Genomic DNA, 17,930 nt, shown 5'->3' on the forward strand with positions numbered 1-17,930 from the left:
CCTCGGGAACAGTATTTTTTTCTTGATAAAAGGTAGCCTAGGTCCTTTTCTGTGCCCCTCACAATGTGTACAAAATTTCATGATAACATTTATAATAATAATTAGGATAGTAAGAATCGTTATAGGTACATATTTATGTTTTGATGTAACGATTTCAATTTTTTTTGCCAGAGATACATTAGCAAGAGTAATTTTAACAACGGAATCGGTTGAATAGACACGATGTTTAAAAGTGTCCATTACTATTGTTTTCATTACTATAAACATTTATAAAAATATCTACGTACCTGAGTCCTATACATATAAATTAGTTAATTAAACATCCAATTTATCTATTTATACTAAACGGCGTAACGTCATTATGGTTGCGGTAATATAAGCAAAGTACTTTGTGCCTCTTTTTGGATTTAATTTTTATAATCGTAATATACGATGTCAATTTTTCATTAATCTACTTAAAAGATTCTCAATTCGACAGTACATACAATTACATATAGTTTTCCGGTTATGTTCGAACATAATTAGTCTAAATCGTAACACAATATCGAAACTTTTTATTGTGTATTAAAATACGGTCCAAATTTATCTTCTAAACTTAATTAAAGTAACAATTAATGACATGACTAGGCTAAATAATAATTACGATATCAATGCGAATATTTGTTTTCGTTACGGTTTGATCTCAAAAACTATTAATTTTAATTAAATTAAACATATAAATTTGTATCTTATTTATAAAGATATTTTTGAGATTGCGTTATCAGTTGTTATGAAGAATTATTTTATAGTTAATAATTGATTGTTGCATTGTAATTTCCGTTATATTTGAACTATTAAAGATAAGTTTTTATTATTTAATGAACAAGAAATAAACTGAAAATAAGAAGTACCCACCTTAAGGTCTGTTTTTCCGTCATCAGTTTCCGCGTCACTAGCACTGGCAGGTTTAGGACTGGTGCATGGCGGAGTTTTCCGATCGGAATTTGCAGCGACAGCGGTTTTTGATGCGCTTGCCGTCCCCGACGCCTTGCTGCTGGGTGTATTTCCAGTGCCACCCCCAGTTCCTTGTTTGGTCGACGCTACACCCCCTTTACCTTGTCCCACATTTCTTTGGATAGCCGGCCCCGACTTGGACTCTTTAGCGCCTCCTTCTTCTTTACGTTTCTTCCTACGGGATTCTTCGTCGTTGCAACTTCCATCTTCACCAGTGTCTGATACTTCGGAATAATTACGTTTCGAGCTTTCATCTGAAGCCGTCGCACCGGTTGCAGGTGGCGCCAGGCCACCAAGAGGATCAACGGCGTCGTTAACGTCGTTCGGCGACGACGCTGCTTCGGAATTTTTCACGTCTGGTGACGACGCCGAGTCGGACGACTCCTTCACCGATTTAAACTCGTAAACGTCCTCGGATGAAGAGGCGGGGGCGGCTGCGACGCCGCTTGATGCGGACGAGGTCGTACCGCTGGTGCCTTTGTTGGACGTCGATGATGTGTCCATGGTTTCTTCGGATGATGGCATTGGGTTCTTTTGTTGTTGTTTGCTGGAGTCAATGACCTTCTTATCATCCCTCGAACGAGCAGGTGGTCTCGACGATGTACTTGATTCTATAAAATAAACAAACCATTGTTACATAATGTACCAAAACCGGGTTTAAACGGAAAGAATGATGCCATTATTTATTTAATAAAAATTTTATAATAACTATAATGAATATGTGTATCATCTGATATTCATTTCCTCTAGTGTATCCGAAGGGGGGGGGGGTTAAGGATGAGATATACGATTTCCACAGTAAGTATTCTTAAGAATTATTAATCATATTCGAACGAAGTTGTCTATAACAATACCAACCAAAAAATTAATTTACACTGGGTGCGTTCCAATATATAACCCAGCATACTGGCCAGTGCTGATGACGTCATAAATCGACGCCATACTGTTGATTCGTTTCGAAATATACTGGCCAGTGAGTTGATGTTAAATTGACGTCATATTGAGAATAGTGTTTGCGCTTGTTTGCAACAATTTTGCTCCAAAAGTTATTAAAGTTTCTTACAATAAAAAATTCCTCAAAGTCTGATACACATACGCCCGTTTGAATAGTCACACTTGTCTCACCAGTGTAATATGGTGGCACACCAGTACAATATGGCGTCGATTCAAGACGCCATCAGCACTGGCCAGTATGCTGGGTTATATTTCGGAACACACCCACCATAATCTAAACATTTATTTCTATTTTCATTGCATGAACAGTAAGTGGCGTCACATATTATGGTAGTTACGTAATTTATTAATACTTTAAAAATTGGTATTGTATGCATTTTCACGTGTATGTAAATCTAGGACACTTTATATATGGACAGTCTAATTAAAGAGCAATTTCAGATTACCTATTTTATATTTATGTCACAGCAATGACTACAAGGCTGCCAACATCAAATATGAATCGGTTAAGGTTAAATGCACGATTGGAAAATAAATACGTACCGTTTTAGAAATGGTAAAAATAAATTCAATCGAACTATTTCGGTAACTGTTTATTAAGGATTCCCTTAATGCCTAATAAAAATAAAAATAAAAAGCAATTTAAATGTTTAAACATTAAATACGTTTTTATAAATCCTCTTCTACTCAGAAATACTTTAAATTTTAACAATAACACATAAAGTTATTTTTTTATAAATGAAATCTAACACATTCGAATATCTTCGATCAAAATACAAATTGAATACAGTAGGTCTCTGACAAAAAAAAAACAAATTAGGACTATAATCTTATAAAATGTAAAAATATTATCCAACATATTGAAAGTTCATTATACAATCAACTTAATTATCATATCGCTATCTACTGATATTTACTGCTAATTGTATATTGTTCTTTATTAATTACCATATTTCTAGGCATTATTTATGGCTACTTTGAAATAAGTATTTATTATTATTATTTCATAAATTAATTTTTATTTAATGACAGTAAAATGTATGAGTTAAAAGAGTGAATAACTGCTTAATAAAATATTACGACGATGAGAAAAACTTTTCGCATTGATTTTAATAATTTAGCAGACGGCTTCTCATTCAAATTCTTATAAGTAACTTTACTTCTTCTGTAATTAATATTTATTTCGTACAGCTTCCCCGGATCATTAAAATTCTTTTTATCAAAGACAGCTTATGATTCTAATTTTCTAATTATTGCTTAATAAGTCTTTGTAATTATTTTTTTTTAATTAACGTCGACGTCTTTCCGTGTAAAAGTCATTTTTTGAAAGTAACTTGTTAATTTTGAAATACAATTTAAGGAGAACGTACTTCCTCCAATAAGTTCAAAAAAGGGATAGCAATTGTTTACTTTAGAGGTCTCACATCCGATTTGAAAATTAAATATGTTATACAATTCATAGTTCTGATTAGGGGCTTTAAAAAAAAGTAAATAAACAACCAAACTGAAACCATTCATTTACATATCTGTAAACAAGAGAAATACACAAGACAAAACGGTAGGAAAAGACAACACACATAATCAAAAGGGCGTTACTTAACCCAACCTGACCCTAGTTACCTTTTATTCGATTGTTTAGGGATCATAAGATTATAAGACATAAGATAACGTTTCGCTTTTTCATTTCCTAACAAATGAAGCCAACACCTGGTAGACTAAACAGGCAGTGAAAATTCTATTTTCAAGTGTATAATTTCATGTACCATCCAAAATAAAGTGAAAAGCATTAGTGCACTTTTATCACGTACTGTACATAAGTAAGCATTGCATTGCAGACGCATAATAAAACGGCTTTACTTAACAGAAACGACATGTTTAACGAGCACGTTCCATGCATCGTGGCTTTCCTTTCAATAAACATAACATGTGAGGAACTACCTATTGCACTCCCGTTTTTAAGACGTTTTGCGGTAGGTACATGGTACAAAATTTTATTTTGACCATTATTCTAATCGATATAAATGTCTCAAGATAATAAAAATGAGAGTTTCGATTAGAACATATACCGTATGCGGATTTTAGTGAATATGTGAATATGCCGCCCTTATCAATTGCAATAAGGGTGACGCCAATATCACCTAGACTATCAAGACCAGAGCGCTCTGACGTCAACGGGCTAATTAGTTATCGTAAGAAGGCGGTTAATCAGTTGATTGCACTCATTTTGTATGCATTTATTCGTCAAAGAGTTACAGGCTTATAAAGAGCGTGTTACTTTTTAAAATTCTGATGAATTCATAAATGTTTTTAACAAATGGGAACTTCCTGAAAAATGGCACAAGTTAGTAAACAGTCAAAATGAATTAATTTTATTTCAAATTAAAAATGTACCGTGTCCTATTATTACTTATATTATTTAATAATTCGTACAGATCTTAAAATAGCGAGTCACACAAAAATCGTAAAGTGATTTAAATTATGTTTTTAATAAAGGAGCATTCGCATTGATGGAGCGCCACTTCACTTTGTACTGCTCGCCTTCTTATGATGACGTCACGCCAGAGCACCGTGGCCTTCATAGTCTAGGTGGTATTGGTGACGCGCGTACATCCACTGGCTGTCGAAAGTACGAAAACACATTTCGCATACGGTATAATATACGCTATACAACAGAGTGCTAATGCTTATCGTAAAATCACAGTATTGTACGTTGGTTAGATAGATGGCGCTATTTTTCAGACAGATCAGAATTGAATCAAGTCCCAGAAATATTCTAGTTTCGATCAGCTAATTATTTTACATTTAGAGCTAGATGTACCATTCATTCAAATTGAAGGCATTCTAAATTTCGAGAAAAAATCAGCGACATGTTTCCTACCATAACCTAACGTTGTATACCGCAACCCTTATCATTTTATACAAGACAATCAGGGAATCCAGTCTAACTATACCTTAACCGAAGTCTGAAGTGCATAGCATACCTAATGATTCCATCAGCGGGCATTCGCTCACAGTCATTACCACATCCTATGACCCTACGAGAGCTGAAAATATTGTCATTTAAACACGTCAAAAGATTGGTGATTTGTATTAAAAATTTCTGTTAAATGACAATATCCTGGATATAGAAAGTAGCACATTATTATTCAGACGTTTTAATAGTCAGCTAATTTAAGAATGTCGAATCTTCAGACGAGGAAGCCTGTACCTACCCTAAAATCACAGATATTAGTATCTACCTTATTACTGCAAGTATAGTAATGATAAGCTCTCTGATATGTTTAAGATTTACACATTATTTTCAACCTCGTTAAATAAATCATGATTATGCGCAAAGCGATCATCCGAAAAAACAATAATTGTGTATATGTATAAGGTTTCAATGATGGAAATAAACAAAACTAAAGGACCATGAAAAAACGTTTTGGTTGGAAAGGTTTCTCTGATTATCTTTTACTTATTCCATACCAATAGAAACCTTACATCAGTCGCTTTGCGCACAATTATCAACTCAGCATTTTATATCTGTTATATAACAAGTGTTTGATTGGTTCATAGATCCACCTTTCATGCGGGAAAGATAGAATTAGTGAATTTTTATACAGAAAATTTTATACCCACCTAATTAAGCATCTAATAGTACAATAATAATTACTTCCTACTACAGAATTCGATTTTTTTAATTAACAATTAAGGTCAATAACACCGTGTTTTAAACTTCTTTTTTTTTCAAAAATCTAGAGGCTACAGACGTGAATTTAAAAATAAAAACAATTTTTGAAACGTTACGCTGGTGCAGTTGGAATAATTCTGGAATTAGGTTACCTGTTCATGTGCACTTGTTTATCACTACAATCAACACGTAAACGATAATAAAAGAACTCTTTTGTATTCTTGTTTCACCATAAAACGCGCGCACTACAAAGGTACTTATTATAATTTTTATATTTTCAAAAATTTATGGCCACAATAATAATGAGGCAGACTAATAAACGTTTTAATCGAAATGGTTTTAGTTCTGGTAATTTTTGCTTATTAACAAGGAAGGAAATAATGTATTAGGGAGGACACACATACATACATACATACATAGAATTACATACGAAACGTTTCTGCATGAGTGTGGATGTTTATTATATATGTATGAACATTTTATCAAGAAGACCGATTGGCGTGACGTAGACAAGGGGTCGGCAAGTAATTTTAGGTGGGGTCCGGATGTTTTCAAAATTTTTATCGAGGTTCTCTAAAACAAATGATAAGAGCGGGACTCAAAGCTCAAACATACTTTGTTATAAGGCCGTCAGTCCTAAGACTGGTTGGACACGCACCTCCACTCTTTCCTATCCTGAGCTAATCTTCGCCTTTCCCTAAAACTAGAACAAACTCACATCCTTAACTATTTGCGAACAGTAATCTAATCTAGGTCTACCTCTACCCCTCCTAACTGCCGTTTCTGCTTCCAATATGTCTCTGACTAGACCAGTGATTCCTAACCTTTTTAATATTGTTACCCCTGTGACATTATTATGAAAACTGATTTTACCCTGACCTTAAAATGTTATCAATACAAACAACACAAGCAAATACAGATATCTTTAATAATCACAAATTGCACATCAGTCTTACAATTTTATATACCTAAACAATAAATTAAGCAAAAATGGTTACTGTGATAGTTGGTATTATTTTGCATTTTTCAAGTCTTTTTATGTTAGCTGTAATTTCGCTTGAAGAGCATCTTGTCATTGGCATTTTTAAAGTTCTGTTAGCTAGAGCAGGATATTCGGTAACAGCTTTTCGCCAAAATGTGCTCAGATTATAATTTTGAAATTCTACTCTGGAAGTGGCAATCTGGCGTAGACCAACATATTCCACTTTGGTCGCTAGGTCTTCTTTTTAATAATGTTATCATCCGTAGTGAATGGTCTTAATATCCAAGAACTGGACTGACGATTATCCATATCCGGAAAATATTGCTTCAGTGAGTTTATTGATGCAGATAAATGCCAAACCACAGANTTAGCTAGAGCAGAATATTCGGCACCAGCTTTTCGCCAAAATGAGCTAAGATCATAATTTTGAAATTCTCCTCTGTAAATAGTATTCTGGCGTACTCCAAGATATTCCACTGTAGCCGCTACGTCTTCGTTTTTAATAATGTTATCATTCGTAGTAAATCGTCTTAATATCCAAGAACTGGACTGACGATTATCCATATCCGGAAAATATTGCTTCAATGAGTTTATTGCTACTGATAAATGCTGAACCACAGAATTTTCGATGTGATCTTGTTTGTTCAATATTTACTAATTGTGCATGGTTCGGAATCACTAGACTAGACCTTCATGTCTGGGAAGGTATCTCACCAACCTATCTCTCCTGTTTTTTATTAACTTCCATAGCGCCCTTTGTTCTCCTACTCTTTCTAAAACCTCTTCATTTCTAACCTTCTCTATCCACGGTATCCTCATCATTCGCCACGAACGCTTCTAACTTTTTCTTTTCCGCCGCGCCCATTGTTCATGTTTCGCACCCGTACAGCGCCGTGCTCTAAACATACACCTTTAACATCCTTTTTCGAATTTCTAAATAAACCGCTCGCGAGCATAGAAGTGATTTCTTTTTATTGAGAGCGACTCGACCCTGCGCTATCCTCTGTTGTTCGTATACTATCTTTATATTCGCTCTTTCCTTACTGTTTCTTCTCTTGCATACCAGTATTTTTGTCGGTCAATAACGCTTCAATTTTATTTAAAGCTATCTCTAACTNTTATTTAATTTATTTTCAAAAATTTTTGGCGGTTAAATAGCGCGATCGAAATAGAGTTGTTACATTTTTTATTGTTCCAAATATTGCCCATGATTCAAACGCTCTGAGAGCACAATAAGATTTATGAAAACGCCTTTATCCCAAAATAACTCAGACGTACGTAAATGTATTATGTAAAAAAACAAATGCACTCTGAAGGAAGTGAAAATTATTTTTATCTAAATTGTAATCATTGCGGTTAAGTATATTTTCTTTCATTTAACACGTTTTGTATCCAGTGAACCATATCATACACATTACATCGTAAATCACTGGCTTAACGGTTTTAACATAATGTGCACATGTCCTAGGTGTACGTTTTGACATTAATCTGTTGTATTAAGAATTAAGATACAGTTTTTGTGTTTTCTTTAAACAACCATTATAACTTTTTGTGTTTTTAGCGCACGCTTAATGTATGATACGTTTTCACACTTGTTATGCGGAAGGTCATTAGTATCATAACTATATACAATAGATACATGCGTGAGTGCGTCTAACCAGTTTGTCCGTGAACATATAAAAAAATTAACCAAAATTGCTATCATTATTCAAATTAAACGCTCACAACAAGCAAATATGTCTAATCAATAAATAAGTTTAGTTGTGACGAATTCAAAACTTTACACAGCGATACAACACCATAATTTAATTTATTCCAATCCGCCCAAAAAACAAGCAAGAAGAACAATTTATCACTTCCGTACGCAACATTTTTTGCAAAAATGCTACAGTTGTAATTCACATTACGAATTTTCAAGTAATTAATGACTAATAATTTTGTTTTCCGCAGAACTGCAAATCAGTTTGTTCATTGCATAAACTTAATAGATAAGCAACTTAGTATCATTTTTTTTTAAAATTATTACCTTCAATTAAAACCGTAAATTAGATAAACCGTGTGTAATTATTTATCATTAAGTTACTGCAGACTGCCTCGTTAGTAGGCAATTAAAAGTAAACATTTTTATATCTTTATTGTTATTATTCGTTTTCTCGTCGTTATTTCCACATTCTATTAAAAAGGAAATGTCCAATTTGATAAGATTTACTGTTGTCATTATCCTGTGCCATTAACATACATACAAACTTTCTGTATATACAGGGTGTCCCACAAGCAAGCTGTAATAAATACTACGAAAATTCGCTAGCTCGAATCTTGAAGTCATGAAAATTTTATTTCATTATGTGAATGTTAGAGCTAGTTAGTATCATTTACGAGTCGAGGAAAGATCCAGAGGATTATAAACGGAACGTGGCAGTAACCATATCTAAAATGGGAGGCGCGGATAGGTGCGAGACATTTAAAACAATTAGCTTAACTTCCCATACGTTAAAAATCTTATCTAGAATTGTACAGAGGAGGATGGAAAAAAAAGGGTGGAAGAACTAATAGGAGAAGATAAATTTGGGTTTTACGGGTAACAATAGAGAAAACGATAGAAAATATAAAGTGTGTACAAAGGATTTGTAGATTTAGAAAAATATTTTGACAATGTTAAATGGGACAAGATGTTAAATATACTTTAAAATGTAGGGATGAGTTACAAATATAGAAGAGTGATACTTCGTTTGTATAAAGAGCAACAGGCACTTATAGAGATGGCGCTGCAACGTAGAGAGGTAAATATTAGGAAGTGAGTCATACAGGGATGCACACTGTTACCGCTACTTTTTAATCTATACATCGAAGACGCGATTAACATCATCAAAGACAGTACAACTGCAGGGATAGATATACAGGGGCAAAAGATTAGTATGCTTGATTTGTAGATGATATAGCAGTATTAGCATCTATCAAGGAGGACCTAGAGATAGTTTTAAATAAAATGAAAACGATATTGACAAAACAGTACTGTATGAAAATACATAAAAGTAAAACAAAAATACTGGTATGCAAGGGAAGAAAAAGGCTTTATAACTGCCTGGTTGGAATTATACCTTTAAACAAGCGCCCTTGCTTTTCACAATTGCTGAGAAAATTGAACTTTCTTTTAAAGTTCGATGCTGGCAAGATGATCAAATTCTGCTTGTCTCATTTCTTTCTGTTACACATTAATTGGTGTAACGTTATTCCTTTTTCTTTATTAGTGCCCGCTGCAATTCCTACCTGACATCATTTATATGATTACGATATTCCCTATAACGTCTGCCGTGAGTAAAAGTAGGCGTTCTGTTATTAATCGCTCTAGTCTAGTTAGTAAATTGAAAGAAGAAATGCAACGGTTTTATTGCGGACTATGCCAATTTCGAACGTCCCAACTGTAGTTAAACTCACATTACGGTGAGGCAGAAGTAGGAGGTTTCTTCTTTCTCAAGGGGCGTATGCGCACCGTAACGCTTGCCCCCCCCTCTTATTACATCAATCGCAAAAAACAGGCACAATTGCGGCCATTATTAGGCCATCTTAATTTTCTCGTTTACTAATCCATGTATTTATTATATGACCTTACTTTATAGTATGCATGTATGTATATAGATACGCACCGTATACTGACATCAGTTCTAACAAGATAAATAATTTCTATTAATAGTTAGGAAGGTTTGCTGTTCCCGTTGATAAAATATTTGCATTAAATTAATTTTATATAAAGACCAATGGGCGGAAACTGCTGATGTGTTTGTCTTCCTTTCACGCAAACATAACACAACATTACGTACCCTATACCCATATATAAATTCAACTATAATTAACTAGGTATGCATTATAAATAAATTTATTACTCTTCGCTGACACAATCTATGCATGTTTTCAGTTTTCCAGAAAAATGAGGAATAAATAAATTATTTATATACGCATACGCAATTTCCGAGATAAGTAACTATGGCTTAATAAACATCTTTAAATGTTGAAATGAAAGGAAGTGTATTGTGTATCTTGTTTGTAGGTAAATGAAAGTTTAATTTTGAAAAAGTCTACATGCATCACAATAACTTTCTAGACATTATTTAATGAACAAATATTTGATGCCCCAAAAAGTAAGGCCTATCGTTGTCCCATACACGGTAAAATTTTTGTCTATATTTTTGCGTTCCACTACGACAGTTTGAAATCCTCTGTGAGGGAGTCCAATTTACACTTGGCAATAACACAAGTGTTTTATATTTTCTTCTTCTAATAAATAATTAAACAAGGCGTACTGAAATTTTGCTGAAATAACATGTTGTTCAAAACAAAAAAAAAACATTAAAATAATTTATTACAAGAAAACGTAATTTGAATTGTAAAATTAAAAGTTCTGTAGATTAATGTCATAAATAATACATAGTTTTCTGTAATACGTAAATATTTGGACATAGGAAACGAGGCGGAATTAATGCAGGAACTTTTAAGATTACGAACATTCACATGGGAAAAGCTATAGTTCTAGAATTATAGAATAGCTATTATAAATATTAATTTGAAATAATTTTATCAATTTTTTATTTACCCACTACAAACTACCTCAAATTAATGAGGAAAAATTGATGCTGTTGTCACACCCCCGCCGGGAATCGAACCCGGGACCTTTGACTTTACGCACCAACGTTCTGACCACTAAACTACGAGAGGTGACAATAGTAACCACGACAAACCTACCTACAAGGTTAACGATGCGTCGATTTTTATTAACTTAATTATATATATTATAAATATATGAAATCCTATGACATTTTTAGTTACTTAATAGTGGATTAATATGCAATATTAATTTGAAATCATTTTTTCGATTTTTTATTTACCTACTACAAATTACCTCAAATTAATGAGGGAAAAATGATTTCAAATTAATATTGCATATTAATCCACTATTAAGTAACTAGAAATGTCATAGGATTTCAGCTATTATAAAGTCCAATTGTCACTTTCTATATCCGGAACGTTGACATTCAATTGGATTTTTTAATTAAAAATCACCAACCTTTTGACAGGTTGTGTACGCATAAATGTAAACATTCGGTGGTATTAGTAGGTTGTGATTAAATGTCGGCCGACGGAATCATTAGATAAAATTACATGACAGTATGGAGAAATCTTGATGTGAAATGCTAGACATCTTGGGCTAACGTTAGGTTATGCGTTATCCTAAGGGTTTAGGTTACGTCCTGCTTAGCATAAATATTATGTTTAGTGTAAATCATCAAATGCTTAGGTTAGGTAACGGTATCATTAAAATTTAAAAGCTGAACCCACGCGTCCAAATTTGAACGGGTTCAACTTGTTACCATTACAAACGCTTTTTTCTCATTCTCAGAGAAAAATACATAAATAAATATATTGCAATAAAAATGATAAGTCATATTAGTTTACGGTTTTTAATAATCTGTTTAGCAACATAACACATAAAACAAACAAGAATGCGAATAATCAGCAACTGATTTAATTATTTGTTTGGTAACTTCATTTTGTATAACAACGTCTAAACAATAAAGTTTCATTGTTGTTCATTTACTCATTTACTGCAAAATTCTATTTTTATTCAAGGCCTTCCTATCGCCTTTACAATAGATTAATTACCCACGTGGCTCAATTATTAAATTATTATCTACTGTATGTTGAAAATTAAACGGAAATTTAACAAAACTCAAGCAGTTTATTTCTTATCTTTTTGTGAAAAAATAATAAAAAAAAGAATGTACTGTTAGAATTAACTTATTACACTTAACAAGAAACACTGTCGTAAAGGTTATTATTATATTTTTAAATTAAGATATGAACTTTTTTAGAATTCGCATTCCAAGAGATACAAATTAAAAAGATAGTCTCGGAGATACGATAGGGTTCTGTCTGCAGCTGTTAATCAATTTCAAATTAATATAAACATATCACACATATATACAGTTTTAAAATGAAGGTATTTTCAAATTTTAACCCTTGAGGCAGTGTGAAAACCGCATAACAGAAACCTCGTTTGCTATGAATAGTATATTAATTCCGCTAAGCCACCGAATACCGTGAGCAAACCAAACCTTCGCTTATAGAAACAAATATTCATTCACCTTAAAAATCGTAAATCCCTAATAGCCGTATTCGTTACTGCGATTTTCCACTCAAAGTGTGATGTGTGATACTACAGTTGGCATAAAGAGCAATATCGACGATATATAAAAAAATCATCATCATAAGGTTGTCAAGCATCCCCACTCTTTCCTATCCTAAACTAATCTTGGCATTTCCCCAGTACTAGAACATCCCACATCCTTAACCATTTGTGAAAAGTAACCTAATGTAGGGTTACCTCTACCCCTGTTTCTGCTTCTAATATGTCTTTAACCAGAATAACAATAGGAAACGAAAAACTAGAAATCGCCGATTTTCGATATTTAGGAGCTAGATAATTCAATATGGGAAAAGGGCTAAAGATATAAAACGTAAAATAGAGTAGGGTTGCGTCATTTTTTACAAAAAGAGATTACTTTTGTACTCGCGATCAAGTAACTTAGAAGTTCGAAAACGAGTATTAATATTGTATGTTTGGAGAACGATTCTGTACGGTTCTGAAACGTGGAAAACGGGGCGATTCAGAAAAGAAGAAGTTTAAGATACAGTGTTGTAGGGAATTATTAGAAACTAGCGACCCGCCCCAGCTTCGCACGGGTGCAATGCTGATACTAAATATGTATATTTTTGTTTTGTTTAGATTATTATCGAGGAGGGGAAATCTTCAAAAGACACCCCCTAAACATACTAAATATACTACAGAATGTCTTTATATACAACATTCACAGCTTTTTTGTCATTAGACAATACAAACCGGCCGGTACCACTACAGCCGCTATGTCCCTGCAGTTTAAATCTGTAATTTCTTCGAAAATATTCATTTAAATTACATACTGTAAAGGGCCATATTGATTCATATTAAATGCACAATGTATTTAAGGTACTTAATTGGATAAGAATTAATGCTGTGTTGCTTACAATGGCTTCGTAAATAAGTCATTATTTCTCATAAAAAGTAAAGGATAAAAACTGGTTATTGTAGGTTATCCCTAAGAGATAGACATATACCATCGCAAACTTTTTTGTAGACCTTTTTAAGATGTACAATACTGCACTACATTTTTTTGATCTATCTCGTAGGGTTCAGCCAGCGTTTGCAATGTAAGCGCAAAAAAATGTATTTATTTACGACATCACATTAGAAACCTCTAAAATTATCAGAGCTTCTCCACTATATTATGCATGTATTATACATATAAACCTTCCTCTTGAATCACTCTATCTTTTAAAAAAAACCGCATCTAAATCCGTTGGGCAGTTTTAAAGATTTAAGCATACATAGGGACAGACAGCGGGAAAGCGACTTTGTTTTGTACTATGTAGTGATACCGCGGATAAAAAAGGTTAGAATGAGGAGGCATTAGAAAGAGTAAGAGCACAGAAAGCGCTTCGCAAGTCCATAAGAAATAGGCATGATAAGCAGGACGTCTTCTCAGACTTGACGAGGGTAGTTAGTTAGAAGCACAAATAGGAGTCAAGAAAAGAAGTGGTAAACTTAGATTAGATAACAGTTCGCAAACAGTAAAATAGAGATGTAAGTTGTACCAGTTAAAAAAAAAAAACAAAAGCGATAATTGGCTTTAGATAAGAAGACGTGAAGGTGTGTGCCCAACCAGTCTTTCTGCTAAAAACCGTATCACGATGATGATACAGTTCGGACTAAATTTTGGACACCTAGTCTATTTTTCATACGTACGTTAAAGAAATGCCTACAACCAACACATACTGTTAACTAACGTAAGAACGGAAGCCCTATATCAAATAAACGGTCTCCTTGACTTATTTTACTTTAGTGTTTAAAGCAGCATAAATAAGTCTATCGTTCTCGTCCTAAACGACATATTGGCGTGCAAACGCGTATAATTACGACCACATGCTCATTAAAATTTACAATACGAGGGTGGATTGATAAGTTTCCGGCCTGACCAAGAAAAACAAGGTTTTTAAAAATTTTTTTTTTTTATTTCTCAACATAATCTCCTCCAAGGCTGATACATTTCTCATAGCGGTGTTCCAGTCTATTAATGCCATCTCTATAGACTGATTCGTCAAGCTCCTCAAAATAACCATTTACAGCTTCGATTACTTCTTCATTGTCCGCAAATCTCTTACCGCCAAGCCATTTTTTGAGATTAGGGAACAGAAAATAGTCACTCGGGGCTAGGTCTGGAGAGTAAGGAGGGTGCGGCATCAATTCAAACTTTAGATCGTTGATTTTAGCCGTCGCAACGATTGACGTGTGCGCTGGTGCGTTATCGTGATGAAACAAGATTTTTTTCTTCGCCAGATGAGGTCGTTTAATTTTCACCTCGTGGCTCAAACGTTGCAATAAGTCTGCGTAGTATTGACCAGTGATAGTATTACCCTTTGCAAGGTAATCAATGTATATAATACCTCTTGCATCCCAAAAAACAGTAGCCATAACCTTGTTCGCCGAAAAAATTGTTTTTGCCTTCTTTGGAGTTGGTTCCCCTGGTCCAATCCACTGTTTAGACTGTTCTTTGGTTTCAGGAGTGTAGTGGTGGACCCACGTTTCGTCAACGGTTACGAATCGACGCAAAAATTCGCTTGGATTACGCTTATACAATGACAAATTTGCGGTAGAAATGTTTTTTCGAATCAATTTTTGGTCGACTGTTAGCAAACGCGGCACCCATCTTGCACAGAGCTTTTCCATATGCAAATGTTGGTGCAAAATATGTTGCACACGTTCATATGACATCTTACAGGTCTCAGCTATCTCACGCACTTTCAATCTGCGGTCTCCCAGCACTATTTGATGAATTTTTTCGATCATATCTGGAGTTGTGACCTCAACGGGGCGTCCTGAGCGAGGCCCATCAGAGGTGCTCACACGACCCTTTTTAAACTCGGAAACCCACTGCTTAACGGTTGAATATGACGGGGAGGATGTCCCCAGTGTTGAGTCCATCTCTTTTTTAATTTCCTTCGGCGTTAACCCCTTCAAATAAAAGTATTTGATGACAGCACGATTTTCCTGCTTTTCCATTTTTACGAAAACCACAGAGGCGTCTTGTTCAGCGTGCTGTCAAACCTACACTAGCAAGGAGATCGGGCTGAAACTATAGCTACAAGCTATCCAAGGATGGTACTATAGAATGTCACCTCAAGGTAGGCCTAGTGGCGTCATCTCTTGGTTAGGCCGGAAACTTATCAATCCACCCTCGTATGTCATACCCAATGCGAATATTCAGTCTATAAAGTAGGATTTTAACAAAAAAAAACATACCAAAATATACACATTTGTACTTACATTAATTTCAGTTGTACATACAGTCGAACTTCGATAACTCGAACCAAATTGGTTGGCAATAGCGTCAAAAGTAGGAAATGCGTGTAAATTTGTCTTGATAACTCGAACGAAATATTTTGCGCCAACTTCGATAAGTCGAATTTTCTGGGGGAATCCCGTAATTACGGTCGATTTTAACCTATCTTTTTTAACGTATTTATGCAGGCAATTCAGTTTCTGCGCTTGCTAAGTTCACTTGTTTGACTGACTAGTTACTACTAACAATAAGTAAAAAATACTGTGCCTATTTCATTTATATATTACATTAAAGATATTTTTACGTGTGCTAATATGTCATCAAACGTACTTTAAAAACATTGTCTCTTGGTCAAAAATTTGAAAATTCGTTGAGTGTCTTGCGTTCCTATTTAAAAGCCAGTGAATATACATACAACCGATGCCCTGTATAATAGTTTAAATGAAATTGAAGCTTTTTCCGAAAACCAAAATAAGAAATCCGTTCGTCAGTCACAAATAACTGACTTTTTACAGTAAAATAGTAAAAACATACATATATGTATATATGTACTTGTAGTACATACATATGTACATACCTACTATGTATGAAAAAATATGTTGATTGTACTGTTTCATAATTTTTGTTATTCCTTTGAAAAGCATAGATATTAAGGCTCTTATGTAACATTTAACCAATTTTTACTGAAATAAATACATAAATGTTCATTTACAAAGAAATACTAATTAAAGAAGTATTATTTGATAACTCGAAGTTTTTATGTGTCACATAGCAGTTCGAGTTATCGAAGTTCGACTGTATATGAAAGAAGTAGATTATTGCTTTTGTTATTTTAAAAACTTCTATATAACTTAAAAAAAAATCAAATTTTCTATTTTCTTTCTTAAATAATAACATAAAAGCTGTAAAATTTCTGTCTACCTTTTTGATTTCCTTAACTTGAACACGTCCTTGGCGAAAAAGGATACTCTGTAGTTTTGGCATTCGAAAACGTATGTATGTCGATAACAATAATAATTGTGATAAGATAAGTATGTAGATAGAATTGTAAATAAATATTTTACACACAATTTTATCGTATTAGTACTTCCAAATTAATAATGTGTGGGCAATCTATGCATGTTTTCAGTTTTCCAGAAAAATGAGGAATAAATAAATTATTTATATACGCATACGCAATTTCCGAGATAAGTAACTATGGCTTAATAAACATCTTTAAATGTTGAAATGAAAGGAAGTGTATTGTGTATCTTGTTTGTAGGTAAATGAAAGTTTAATTTTGAAAAAGTCTACATGCATCACAATAACTTTCTAGACATTATTTAATGAACAAATATTTGATGCCCCAAAAAGTAAGGCCTATCGTTGTCCCATACACGGTAAAATTTTTGTCTATATTTTTGCGTTCCACTACGACAGTTTGAAATCCTCTGTGAGGGAGTCCAATTTACACTTGGCAATAACACAAGTGTTTTATATTTTCTTCTTCTAATAAATAATTAAACAAGGCGTACTGAAATTTTGCTGAAATAACATGTTGTTCAAAACAAAAAAAAAACATTAAAATAATTTATTACAAGAAAACGTAATTTGAATTGTAAAATTAAAAGTTCTGTAGATTAATGTCATAAATAATACATAGTTTTCTGTAATACGTAAATATTTGGACATAGGAAACGAGGCGGAATTAATGCAGGAACTTTTAAGATTACGAACATTCACATGGGAAAAGCTATAGTTCTAGAATTATAGAATAGCTATTATAAATATTAATTTGAAATAATTTTATCAATTTTTTATTTACCCACTACAAACTACCTCAAATTAATGAGGAAAAATTGATGCTGTTGTCACACCCCCGCCGGGAATCGAACCCGGGACCTTTGACTTTACGCACCAA

The 17,930-nt window shown here is 33.6% G+C and overlaps 1 protein-coding gene across 4 annotated transcripts in view; it reads right to left on the reverse strand.

The window, feature by feature from the left end:
- The window catches only part of LOC108736698 (ankyrin repeat domain-containing protein 12), a 68,707-nt gene that overhangs the window by 29,051 nt on the left and 21,726 nt on the right, over nucleotides 1–17,930 (reverse strand). For all 4 annotated transcript variants that reach the window (XM_025979735.1, XM_025979737.1, XM_025979736.1 and 1 more), the window contains one exon: nucleotides 895–1,604. In XM_025979735.1, the coding sequence (XP_025835520.1) occupies nucleotides 895–1,604 (710 nt within the window). The remainder of the gene's footprint in view (nucleotides 1–894; nucleotides 1,605–17,930) is intronic.

The sequence above is a fragment of the Agrilus planipennis genome, unplaced genomic scaffold, assembly GCF_000699045.2.
Source record: "Agrilus planipennis isolate EAB-ADULT unplaced genomic scaffold, Apla_2.0 scaffold170, whole genome shotgun sequence".
Taxonomy (NCBI): Eukaryota; Metazoa; Arthropoda; class Insecta; order Coleoptera; family Buprestidae; genus Agrilus; species Agrilus planipennis.